Raw genomic sequence first — 13,960 nt, 5'->3', positions numbered from 1 at the left:
TATATAAAACGTTGTGAGCTGGATAACTTAAAAACAAAAGCAACGTGCCAATTTCCATTTTGGTGTGGGGCTGGTGTGAGAAGAAAAGTCAGCATGTCACCTTCATCTGTTGGTTTGGACTTTTGACTTGCAAAAACAGGAACAAACTCTCTGAGATTGTCAGGATGTGCAACAAAACTGCTGGCATAGCCCTACAGAACCTCACTGACCTACACAAGGCGAGGTCGGTGAACAAGGCCAGGCTGATTCTGGCAGATCCTGATCACCCATTCCATGGCGAGTTCAGGTTGTTTCCATCGGGACGCAAGTATCTGCTGACCACCATTGGCCACCCCCTGACCCTGACTATTACTTTCAGCTCTGGTTGCAGACAGATGTGTTAACAGATAGCAACAGCCAGGTAAACCCTTGGTAAATTGCAGTGGCAACCTGCCCCTCCCGCTCAGCAGTTAGCAGCTTAGTGAAAGGCCAAAGGTACTGATTCATATGCTAAAAATAGTAAACTTGTCAAGCCTAACACCTCGTGTCTGGATAAATGATAGCTCCATGTTGTTTTCTTTAAACCTCCCACATCTGCAGCACATTCATGCATTCCCCTCAGGGTTTTACCTCTACAATTTAGGCTGAAACAATGATAATATCCATACAATAAGTGTTTCTTTGCACCTACGGATGAATACTTGGTTATTATTGACTGCTGTGTCTATAGATTTGTTCATAAAGGATGCTGACTTGGTAATTCCAGTGAACTCCTCCACATTATCTATATGCTGACTCATCATTGACATGCCACTGACAACAGCTGCCTGAAGATTTCTCAACTCTGACTATTGAACTTTGTGTCACATCAACAGCCAATCATTCCTGATTCAACTCTTTATTTTAAGCAAAAATCAAAGGTGTATCTTTGTTCATGAGAGTCAGCACGTGGAATGTGAGCAATCAGGTCATAGGACTTTGCATTTAAAATAGTAGATACCAAATTTCCAGATGTGTTTTTGTTTACGCCCGTTTCCAGTATCACAATTTCTCAATGCTTATACATGACAGAGACATTGCATGCAAGCATTGAGAAAAAAAAATCATAAATGAATTGGATAAAGTAAAATCCCTCAAGAGGAGAGACTGAAGGGCTCAAATAAAAAAAAAAAAATCCTTTAATAAAAGAATTGTGTCACTAAAGGGGTTCATAAGAAATCAACTTATCTTCTGTGGTTTTGCCCTCATGTTTAAGAAACATGTTGTTCCCTCATCAGGCTTTATCTCTTGTTAATTCTAATTAAATGTTGGAATATATAGTGTTTAGTAACTGTGACATATTTATGTAAAACAGGGACAGACTGCTTGCTTCTTTAACCTGTTGGTTCTTACCTGTGGAAAGAATCTGGAGATGATTCCTTGTAAAACATCACATTGCACATAGATGACATATTAGTAACATATATGTAAATGCAAAGTATAGGCAGCATTTGTGATGTGCTGTTTTGTGTTCACAGTTTCTCATTTAACTCAGACACAGGTGAAGCACAACAGTATGAGCCAGAATCTGGACAGGGAGGAGCATCCTGCCACTTCTGATTCAAATGTCATCCCCCGCAGTGAGGGATGATGGGTAAAAGAGAGAGGGAAGTATTTAGTATGTGGTTGTGCAGCAAGAGTAATTTTATAGTGCCAACAATATTCGTTCAGTATAGTTGTTTTAAAAAGAAAAGGTAAAATTCAGTTTTTGGGTCCTGTGTGGAGCTAAAAAATGTGAGTGAATAAAAAATGTGAGAGATAAACATTTATTTCACACTCGCCTGCTTTTCCTGGCTGCAAAATGCCACTTCATGTATGTTTTTACTTTGTTGGGGTTTAGTGTGATTGTTATCAGCAATCTAGATGTGCAGTAATGTTACGTTGTATAAATCATGTTTATTATTATATGTCATTTATTAGTTTGGACTTGTGACCTGTCCAGGGTGTACCCTACCTGTTGTATAGTAACTGCTGCATGTGGACACTAGCAACCCAGGAAGGAAGAAGTCTGTAAAGATAAGGAATGAATAATTATTACATCCTGATTGTAGTTAAACATGAAAGTTCATGCTCAATAATCCAGGTAAAAAAAAAATCAAACAAAGTTAAGTCAGGTCATCTGGATGGTTTCTTTTTTGTTTGTTGTTGAAACGTTTCGTCCTTCATCCAAATGACTTCATCAGTCCAAGGAGCCACAACAAACTCAGTCCCATAAGTGGCTTACTCACATAGTGGGCCAACCGGTTTTATGGTGATAAGATTGTTTCTGGAATCTGCCCTCTCCCCCGTCGACTCCTCTGAGACAGCCAAAGCCAAAGTGGTTCAAAACATCAAAGTTCATGCTCAATAATCCAGGTAAAAAAAAAAAATCTGACAAAGTTAAGTCAGGTCCTCTGGACAGATTCTTTTTTGCTGTTGAAACGTTTCATCCTTCATCCGAAGGACTTCTCCTGACTTAACTTTGTTGGATTTTTACCTGGATTATTGAGCATGAACTTTGATGTTCTGAACCACTTTGGCTATGGCTGCCTCAGAGGAGTCGACTTGGGAGAGGGCAGACTCCACAAAACATCTTATCACCATAAAATTTGTTGTCCTACTATGTGAGTAGGCCATTTATGAGACTGAGTTTGTTGTGGCTCCTCAAATTGATGAAGTCCTTTGGATGAAGGACAAAACATTTCAACAACAAAAAAAGCTACTGTCCAGATGACCTGACTGAACTTTGTCTGTAGTTAAGTTCTTGTCACTGTAAACAAATGAAACAGACAAACAGATGGATAAGTAGCACAATCTTGTCTTGCGAATTTAGTATGCAGTGTATACTCTTCAGTGAGGCCCCTGCTGATCTTCACCCTAGCAAGATGTTTATTAACAGGAGCAGGTTGGAGCACTGCTTCTAATTTAGCTGCACTGGAGAGCCTGCTTAATTAGCAAACATCACTGTGTTGACCTCTGTGCTTCTGCTTTCTTCACTATCTTGATGCTTTGAATCATTTACAGTTACGCTCTTGACTTTAATTTTTATTTCTCTTTTCCCTGATTGCAAATCTTCCTGGGATTATTAAACGGACAAAGCAAATATATTGTTAAAGATTTGGTTGATCAAAACACAATAAGGCTAAATCTTTATATTGTTTAATAGAAAATCTCTTCATACTTGTGTATGGCATCTGGAAAATTGTGTTGGCTTTTATATCATTAAGACAACCTGCATACTTGTTTCACCATTATGGCTCTGAGTCTTTGTTTTGTGTTACATTCTGCTCCTTCTGGTCTGCAAATAAGAAAAGACCATTTAGTCTAGTTTGAGTAAGTCATTGGGGCTCATTTAGATTGTAATTGGGTACAAAACCTACAGGGGGTAAACTTTCCACCTCACAGCTCTGTGTTAATGGACAACCTAGTGTGTCCAGTGATGTGTAGTAGGATACACTCAAAGTTTCTTTCTGCACATTACCCATCTCAGTTTTTAGAGAAAGGCATATAAATAAAGGTTGTATGCTGTCTTTGGCATTATTATAGGGATTTTTAGCAAACTAAATAATTACTACTGTTTCAATAAAATTTGCACAAACACAAACTACTGAGTGACCATCAGCTGGAGGCCCTGAGCCAAATCCTGTCCACAAGCTCCTTTAATTTTTATTAACTTATGCTTAACCTGATGAAGGAATTAATTGTAGCCCAGCTAAACAACGGTTAATGACAGTAGTGCCAACAGTCCATGAGCTCACTTCTACCATGATGTAATTCATAAATAGTTTTTATATTTTAGAGATGACATGTTGTGGAAGGGGCTTCTTCAATCTCTTTAAGATTAAAAATGAATGACGGATATCCTGAATTCAAGGTCAATTTAGCCTAAACAGTTAGACCGTTTGGTTCTTGTCATTTTTGGCATATTTGGCATCTACAATCAAGTTTAAGAGTCTACAGAATTTTCACGTTTAACCCAAAAATTACCTTTAATTAGTCCAGATACCTATAGATAGTTTGGACATTGTTAAACTTAATTCACATTAGGTGTTGTACAATTACATATTTTTTAAAGTCGACTTCAACATGAAAAAAGTTGCTGTGACGCCGACTAGTCGCTGTGATGTCATAGGAACACAATACCCTAGATTTATTATTTACAACAACAACAAAAAAGAGCAACAAAACATCAGAGGCATATATTTATGCCCCTAACATTTATCATACTGCAAATAAGTCATAGGAAAACCAAAAATATTATTAAGCTACAAAAGTGAAAGAAATGTGCAGTACATAAAAAACAAAACTAAAAACAGCGTAATGGGTGGTGGTGGAGTCCGCCTTATTATAATATTATAGTTATTAACAGTCGTCGGTTGCGCAAGTTTGCTGGCGCTGTGGCTGAGTCCAGTTAAGCTGCAGGTAGGTCACTGGCAGTCCTCCATCTGGATTTTTTTGTACCTCTTTTAACTGGCAGGTCAGCGCGCGGTCAAACGGCCGTGAGCAGCTGGTGGTGACCCAAATTGAATCATCAGCCGCGCACTTCCACTGACGCAATCAAAAGCCCGACCCTGCCCGCCCATCCAGCACATTATTTTGGCTCAGGCCCTGACCAGGCCGGGCATGGACCCTGGTTAGAAATGACAGCTCTAACCACCGCCCAAACCGCTGTTTTTAGTTTTATTTTGTTTAATCCACCACCGTGGATTAAACAAAATAAAACTAAAAACAGTGGGGCGGGCTACGGTGACTTGTCGATGTGAAATTTTAAAACTCACGAGATGCCATAAAGCAATTAGTCGACTAATCGACCGGTCGATTCTAGCCCTAATTCACAATTTAGCAACTTGCATATGCTTATATTTTTCACCTATAAATAAAGTTTCTGTAAAGTGAGTCTTCAGTAAAACTTGACTTGCCAGATTATCCTAACTTTCATATCATATTTTAGTCTCATGCCAGTTATGCTCAAGTAGTGAATAATACATGTGGCTTTATAAACTTTGAGTGTTAAATTCAAATAAAAATATTAGTATGGTAACAGGCTAAACTAATACAATAAAATGTGAGTCAGTGATGATCCCAGTGTTTACTGTATGTTCTGCTTCAGACTGAAAACTGGACAATGAGCACTTTCCTTCTGCTAAGTAGCTAAAATGGTGCCATTAAGGGTTAGAAATGTGCAATTTCCCTCGCTCGATTCCTGAATGTTCCGATACACCACTGAGTCTCTCAGGGGTGTAGCCATGCTATCATTTTGTCTTCTTCTTTTTTTATGATCTGTTTCAGTCATTTTAACTGGTTTTGAGGTTCTTGCAGGCAAACATGTGTCAAACATCTTCTAATGTTTGTGGATTGTCTTCATGCTGCCAGTTATTTCCATTATCTGGAACCATTAAGCCGTGCTTCTCCCATTAAAAGCTCATGTGGCTTTCACTAGAAATGCATGATTTATCTGCAGCCTTGTATTAAGTGCCATAATTTATAGTCAGGTCAAAGGGTAGAAATAGGGGACAGGAACATAATCCTCCAGGATCAGTTGTCTGTTAGTTGATGGAAGTGCTGCCGGTGCTCCATTTATCTCTTGACTCATATTTGTTAGTCTCTCTCATTATAGTTTGTCCTAAGGTGGTACACTGCCTGCTGGCCTCCACATTATGTGATGATTGTTTTTAAATTGACTGTCTGCAGCACATGCAGTGGTGTCATTTCAAGGAAGCAACTCTATAAAAACAACTAAAATATTAAGGCAATCAGTTTTTTAAAGTTTTTTTTAAGTACAAACTTTTTTGATTGATATATGATTTGAGTTAGCTTCTTAAAGCAAGTTTACTTTTGCTTGGTTACATTTTGTGTTTTAAGCCCGAGTTCAAATATCTCAAGTTGTTAAATCAGTTATTTGTTCATGCAGCACCAATTTAAAACTTAAATCTTTGAGATTAGCATTTACCAGTTTGAACGTTATTGAACGGGGTTAAAAGGTTAAATTTGACATGTGTGGGTGTTATTAATGATTTAACACAGAGAAACAAACTAAACCCAAGGGTGATTTCTTTTTTTTCTTCAATAAAAAAAACTCCTGTTGGTAATGATTCCACCTCTTATTGTCTACTAGATGATAAAACAAGACAGACAATCAGGTCTCTCTTGTAAATGAGTCCTCGAGGCTCAATGGGATTTACCTGTATAAATAAAGGTTGATTGATGACATAAAATCCAGCAATTCTACCGTGGCTCAGCCTCAGTACATCTTTTCTCACATCAGGACTAACTTTACACTTTAAGGAAATGATAACTGCCAGATAAAAGTAGGAGCTTTGTCAAGTGAAGGTTTAATGATTCTAGGGTGAATTAATAACTTGATACTTTCAAGTCACACAGACGGTCCAAGTTACATGTCTGTCCACACACACTTTGCAAAAAAAAGATAAGCATTTGCAAACAGACATATTAAAACAAGACGTATAAGAAGCAAAGACCTGTGTGATGTACAGTATACTGTCTCTATCGCAGCTATAAACTAACACTGATTCTTAAACCACTTATCTTCCTATCAGTCTGGTTTCAGGAAACAACACAGCACACTGACTGCTTCGTTGAAGGTTTTTAATGATGTTGAATCATTGGATGCTAAGGATTATTGTGCTGCACTTTATTTGGACTTGTCTAAAGCTTTTCTCACTGTGGACAAGGATATCTTATGCCATAAGCTCTCAGAAATTGGTTGCTCCGATCACACTATCGGTTGTTTTTCTAATTATCTCTCGGATTGGAGGCAATGTATTCAACACAATGGTACTTCTTCCAGTCATTTAACAGTCAAAAATGGTACACCACAAGGCTCAGTCTTAGAGCCCTCCCTCTTCATTAATCTACACAAGTGATGTAGGTCAGATAATTCTGAAGTTCAGATCTGAAGTTGTCGACTTTGACCTCTGTAAGGGATTTTAAACATTTAAGTTCATGGCAAAAATCAATGCAGACATGTTCCTATTTTTATTATTTTACCCCGTTTCATAACGTAGCTTGTTTTATCTTGTTTTATATCACTACTTTTATTTACTTTTTGTTTCATATGCTTTTTCTTGACTGTTTATTGTTGTGTGTACCTCATCTATGGGTTTTCGTTTGTTTGTCTAAAACAGGTCTCTCTTGACTCTAAGACTAACCTGAATAAATAACGGTTGAATGAATGAATCACTGTGGCGCCTCACCAACTCAATATGACAGTTCTCACAGACATATATGACACATAGCTCCTTTTGGAAGATGATTTATAACTGATATTAGTCTTGGGTCAAGCTTTTGTTGCTCACTTCATATCTGATAATATATTTTGACAGTGCAATTTTTTAAAGCACTTATTTATTTTGCTTCTCTTTCATAAAAAATAAAATGTAATTACATTTTGCTGCAACCTTTTCTATCAGATGCAGTGGAAAAATAAATAAACCTAGCATGGATAATGTTCTTATTGCCAACACGTAGAAAGATTTACAGTACAGCAGAATTTGGATTTGAGCATGGAACCACTTTAAACGAGGGCTTCAAGTAATTGAACTATTCCATTTTTTTTTCTTTCATGAACCACAAGATCAGAGTGTAAAATGAAAACTTTATGCATTTGATAGGGATTGTACCCTGTGTAATAAACTGCAAGAGTTGCAGTGACATTACAGATAATCGTAACAGTATTATACACCTTGCATTTGAAAGAATATAAATAACATTTACCATACGATTTTATGTACACTTTACATTTGTAATGTGCCTTTCTAATTTCATTCAATTTTCAAGCATTGAGTTTACAGCTTGTTTAAGCAATCAGATGTTACCTTCCAGATTTTCATTTAAGGCAGGCATTTTACCAATTGTTTTAAATAATACTGTCTTCTACTGATCTCTGAACTGATGTTGTGTCAAGTGAAATTGTATGTTTGTGTTATTTTCTACAGATTTTTATATTTATATTTTTTCTTTACCTTTATTTCACCAGGAAAATCCCATTAAGATTAAAAATGTCTTTTGCAAGCGAATCCTGGCCAAGACTGGCAGCAGCATACAGAGGTTACAGAGCATTCACAGCAAAAACAGAAAAAGTTAATTCCGTCAGATTTAGAATTTGTTTCGATTGCCCAATGAGCTACACAGCAATCAGCTGTGTAAGAGAAGTGGAGAAGTTTAAGTATTAATTCTGTTGGTTCAGTTCAGTTATAATTGGATTCATGATAGCAGGGTTTCTGCTTTTTGGCATCGGCGGTTCCCTGTGTTATCAACTTTTGAAGAATACATCAGCAGCAGTTTCAGCCATGTCAAAACTTTTGAGTCTGTGTGAAGGTTTGGTTCATGCTACAAGTACTCAAAATCAGCTGGTTTACAAGCTAAACTGTAAGATGGAAGCAATTTGTGAGAATCGCAGCCCACCTGCGGCTTCCAGGACTCGCCAGCATGTTGGGGACGACCTTGGAGGAGGCTCATAGCACGTATCAATGGAGTGGAATGCCCATAAATCTGGCCATTTTGAATCTGGAAAGTTCCAGCAGGATTCAAGACTGACAAGAAAATAACAGTCTGCTTGAAGAAAATCAACAGTTGTGGCTTATCTGAATCTGACTCTCCTGTTTGGCCTCAGATACGAGCCGACTATCAAATTTCTCCTGGGACATGTGTAAACTAAGGAAAAAGCTTTGTCTATCACTCCGCCCACCTTTTGGATGACTGTACGAACATATAATCTCACTGTATCCCGGTACAATGATAATAAAGCTTATTCTGATTCTGATTCTGATATAAAGCATAAATATAGTTACCTCTGGGAAAAGAAGTGTTATACCTTTCTTGTAATTTCCATAGTTTGAGACAATTTTTTTAAATCATTGGCTGTTCTGCAATATCTTTATAGTATGCGTCCTCTTTTTGCTGTATTTAAGCATTACTCGGTATTCTAAATATACACTTTTTTGCATATGCAAATGATCCACATTTAAAGTGGATGCTGGCCAAGTGACTCCTGATGCGGGTCTAATAAAAGGATGGAGGCTGATTTTGCAGAAAATAAAGCAAAAACTCAGCAAGCGTTATTGCATTTAAAAAGGACAAATACAAATGAAATCCTGTAGATGTGCAATGCCACACTATTCAGCATGTAAAAAAGGATAGTTTCATTGAGGGTTTGGTTTCTTTATTTTTAATATTAACTGATCCATGCTTCTGTGTAGTGAATGAAATTTTGAGTTTTTGATTTAATTTTAAACCATCACAATAACTGTGAAAGCTGTCTCTTTTTTTAATAAAGTTATTCTGACACCGTCTCTTGTATTTTTTCATCACTTGTTTTCTATGGTCAATGAAAATGTCTTCTTATTGAGCATGGACTTTTTTAGTCTTCACTTACATTTATTCTTAAGGTTTTGGTTTGATGTGATCATGTGACTTTAGTTTATACATTAAAATTTTCAAAATTTTAATATGTCACTCCAATGTGAGTAACTCTCTTGTACCTGAAGATGTTCCACCAGGAATAACACGTGCGTCTGTGTTTGTGTCTGTGCGAGTGCAGTGGGGTTCAGTGGTTGAAACATATTTCATGTCTTCTAATTTCATGGCATTTAAGGTAGCAATATATACTAATATGTATGATAATGTTTTTATACAGTCCCGAGATGATATTTGCTGTTAAATTTATTTATTTAGCATCCATATATTGGGAGACATGCCATAATGCAAAAATATATATATTTAATTACAATAATCTGATTTATTTAATACATAATTTAAACTGTGTGATTAGTGCAGCCACTTGCAACAATATGCAGCAAGTAAAGAATTGCTCCAGTTGTTCTTTAAAGCTTGACCTGAGATAATCCTGTCTTATACAAGTATAAAATCAAGAACACAAGAGCAGAATACAAAACTTTATTATATCCTGATGCATGCTCAATAATCCAGGTAGAAAAATCTAAAAAAAGTTAAATCTGGCCCTCTGGACATTCAAAAAAATTTTTTTGACTGTCCAGAGGACCAGATTTAACTTTTTTAAAGCTTTATTGTGTTTGAAAGTATCTCAACATGTCAAGATTCCAGCAAAAAGCATTATATTTTTACAGGAATGTAATTCAAACCATCATCCTGCAAACAGGAAGTCATTTACTTCCCTGTCTCATCCTCACAGTCCATTAAACTCCAACGTTTTTCACACATTGACTGGTAAAATATTTATGCAGAGAGCCAAGAGCAACGAACAATATTAACAGAAGGCTAATGATGAATGAGGAGTGTTTATAGCTTTGATGACTGAGTGCACACACAGACACACAAAGCTATAAAGAGAAGAGTCCAGTGCAAGATGTATTACCGTTTACTGCACTTGTTGACATAATGCAATGAAACTCAAAAAGCCCTTTTCACTTATCTTAACCAAGAGCGTCATGTTTGTTTTCTTTATTAAAAACAATCCTTGTTGTGACTCTTAGGTTTTAAAAGTATGTATATTTCAGTGTATGTAAATTCAGAATTGAATTCAAAATCTTACTTCTAACCTACAAAGTCCTTAACAACCTAGCTCCATCTTATATTACACATCTTATTGTTCCATATTTTTCCAACAGAGCACTTTGCTCTCAGACTGCAGGCTTACTTGTGGTTCCTAGAGTTGCCAAGAGTAGAATGGGAGGAAGATCTTTCAGTTCTCAGGCTCCTCTCTTTTGGAACCAACTTCCAGTTTCTGTCTGTAAGGCTGACACTTTGTCCAGTTTTAAGACTGGGCTTAAGACTTTATTTTGTGATAAATCCTATAATTAGGGTTGGCTTATTATGCTGCCTTAAGCTTAGACTACTAGAGGACAAATTGACCTCATTTATTAAAATGGATTGTTACAAATGAATAGTTTCATTTGATATTATTTGTATCTTAACATGTGATTCTCGACCTGCCATTGTGTATCTGTTCCTCCTTCTTGTTCCTCTCAAACCCAGGCGGTCGAAGCAGATGACCGACCTCTTGCCCTAAGCCTTGTTCTGCTAAAGGTTTCTTCCCCATGAGGGAATTTTTCCTTTCCACTGGCGCCTTCATGCTTGCTCAAGCTGAGAGTCGGAGATGAAATTAAACTCAAAGCTATCTACTCTTCAGATAATTAATGTTATTAACTTACTTTTTATGTATATGAATGTCTCTGTTAAGTGCCCTGATCAACTTCTGTTGTGACTTGGTGCTATATAAATAAACTGAATTTATTTTAAATGCAATATGCTGTTCAAGATGAATACCCTAAAACTGTAACTATTTCCAAAGCCTTTAATCAATTATAAGTATAGTATTTATTCTTAAGAAAATGTAGATAAAAGCAAAAAAAACCAAAAAAAAGAGTAACTAGTTGAAATTGCTTCAAATCTGTAAAAATAATCTGTTTCTCTAAGTGGTGTTTTTGTAGTTATAAATATAACTAAATCAGTTCCCTTCAATAATCAGGGACCTTTTGAATACAGTGTTTAGAAGAAACAAAAATAATAGTTCACCTATTTTTTGCTGACTTTAACCTTTATTTTATTTACTTCTTTTCTGTTTTTATGGTTCCTGTAGGATCCCAGAACAAAGCATAAGTTCAAGATCCACACCTACGGGAGCCCGACGTTTTGCGATCACTGCGGCTCTCTGCTCTATGGCCTCATCCACCAGGGCATGAAGTGTGACTGTGAGTAATACACTTACAATCTTCAAAATAGTTGTTGGGACGGATTTTAAAATGCAGAAAACTCTGTGTATTAACAAAAAAAAAGTGTTTAGATGTATATAATTTTAGTACGATTTAACAGAGAGAAACATAAGAAGCTGTAAAAAATGAGGGTAACAATCAGAGAATACAGGATGACAATAATTTACTTTTTGTTATGCAGGTTAATTATTATGTATATTGAAAAATCTTAATAACTGTCTTTTCAAGAGCTACTTGATCTTCAGTAGATATCTATTAAACATTTTTTTCTTTGAAATAGCAGATTGATGTTTCATCCATCTTTTTGAGACCATAATTTTTTTTTTTTTTGTATTTGCATTTTTGTTTTCCCTCATTTAAAAATTATAATTGGGCTAAAGTTTGCCTTAAAAGTTTCAAACTACATGTGTTTTGCACAAAAGACCATGCTGACTTTGGAGTGTGCAGATATATGAAGTTGCAAATCTATCCATCCATTATCTTTTACCCACTTATTCCATTTTGGGTCACGGGGGTCGCCGGTGCCCATGTCCAGCAATCACTGTGCGAGGGGCGGGGTACACCCTGGACAGGTCGCAAGTCCATCACAGGACCACATAGAGACAAACGAGACAAACAATCATTCACTCTCTCACTCGCACCTAGGGACAATTTAGAGTTACCAATCAGCCTAACATGCATGTTTTTGATCAGTGGGAGGAAACCGGAGTACCCGGAGAAAACCCACGCATGCACGGAGAGAACATGCAAACTCCACCCAGAAAGGCCCCTGGACCGGGGTTTGAACCGAGGACCTGCTCGCTGAGAGGCAGCTCTACCAGTTGCGCCACCGTGCTGCATGATGTTACAAATCATGATCTAAAATCTGAATCACAACTCTAACCACAGATTTAGTTGAACTTGTTTAGCAGCAACCTTATTAGTTGTTAATCTTGTTGGCTAGATGCAAAAATTCAAACTAATGATTACAGTTATGTGCTAAATACACATATTTTTGCACGTTGGTTTGCTCTGAATTTATTTAGAGTTTTGTAGTTGTAACTCCCATCTCAGTGCTTTGATTGTCACTGAGTTTTAACCATTAAAAGTGTCTAGACGCTTGATGTTGACTGCTGCAAAGAATCTGTCAGAAACCAAAATTCCTTTTTTTTTTTTTAACATCGTCCCACAAAATATGGACTTTACTGTCATTAAAAGTAGATACAAACTCAAAAACTGACAGCAAATCATAACATAAAGGAATATGAGAACTGTCTTTACTTTAACATTTGTGAATTAATACAAGCGATGACATGCGCTGGATATTAAAATAGCAGATTACAGTTTTTAAACATGCAACTTAGATACAATCAAGTTTATTTACTATCCACCTTTTAAAATGCTGCTAAAATGTATTATTGAGTATTGCAATGTTAATTGATTAATTAATGTACCAGCTAATGTAAAATAAGTTTTACAGCTCCATATGCTGCAACAATAACTTTAAAAAATAAGGGGAAAAATACAACCAATCTGTTTTTAAAATAAAAACCTTAACCACTTTTTTTTTTCCAATGGAAGAAAAAAAACTTTAAAATAACTTTTCAAATTTATTCCTCTAATTTCTAGATCAATGCTACGTCCATATGAGTAAATTAAACATGATTTTTAAATTGTAACCATATCTTGAATTATTCAATAGATTACTACACTCATTACAATGAATCAGCACTGAAGTATTTTTACACATTATAAAGCTACAGAATTGCTCGTGTGCAAGACAAAGACTAAAATGTCCTTATGAAGACTGAGGTTGCAGCAGAGCCATTGTTCATTGTTTTTCACGAACTGGCCAGGTGATAAGATGATGTAACCGTCAGCAACCATTCTCAATCCATGGCAGGCTGTCACAGCTGGCTGGCAGACACAATATGCATGCACATCATGACTGAGATTAATCTGTGTCATAACCTTGTTATGTCCTCTCTCACATAGCTTTCAGAAAAGCAACACTTTTTTTTATTGTGCCAAATGTAAAATGAGATTGAAATATGTCAGTAGAAATAGGTACAGTAAATCTAGAAAGCATTTTTAAGCTGCTTAAAATGTTGAAAGGTTGCATGGCTGCTTTTTTAAAAAATGATGGTTTACTTGCAAACCTTAAAGTCCAACACCCGCCATTAGAGTCCCAAGTGCTCTTAAGGGGTTATCACCTTCGTACAATATGATGGTTTTATATATATATATATATATATATATAGCATCGTGGGTCA

General features: G+C 36.4%; 1 protein-coding gene across 2 annotated transcripts in view; it reads left to right on the top strand.

Moving 5' to 3' along the window:
* prkcaa (protein kinase C, alpha, a) overlaps positions 1-13,960 on the top strand; it is a 220,424-nt gene that overhangs the window by 116,940 nt on the left and 89,524 nt on the right. For both annotated transcript variants that reach the window (XM_037689762.1, XM_037689761.1), the window contains exon 4: positions 11,576-11,687. In XM_037689762.1, coding sequence (XP_037545690.1) covers positions 11,576-11,687 — 112 coding nt within the window. The remainder of the gene's footprint in view (positions 1-11,575; positions 11,688-13,960) is intronic.

This window comes from Nematolebias whitei, chromosome 16 (assembly GCF_014905685.2).
Source record: "Nematolebias whitei isolate Nwh7 chromosome 16, NemWhi1, whole genome shotgun sequence".
In the NCBI taxonomy this organism is placed as follows: Eukaryota; Metazoa; Chordata; class Actinopteri; order Cyprinodontiformes; family Rivulidae; genus Nematolebias; species Nematolebias whitei.
This window is presented reverse-complemented; position numbering and strand designations above follow the sequence as displayed.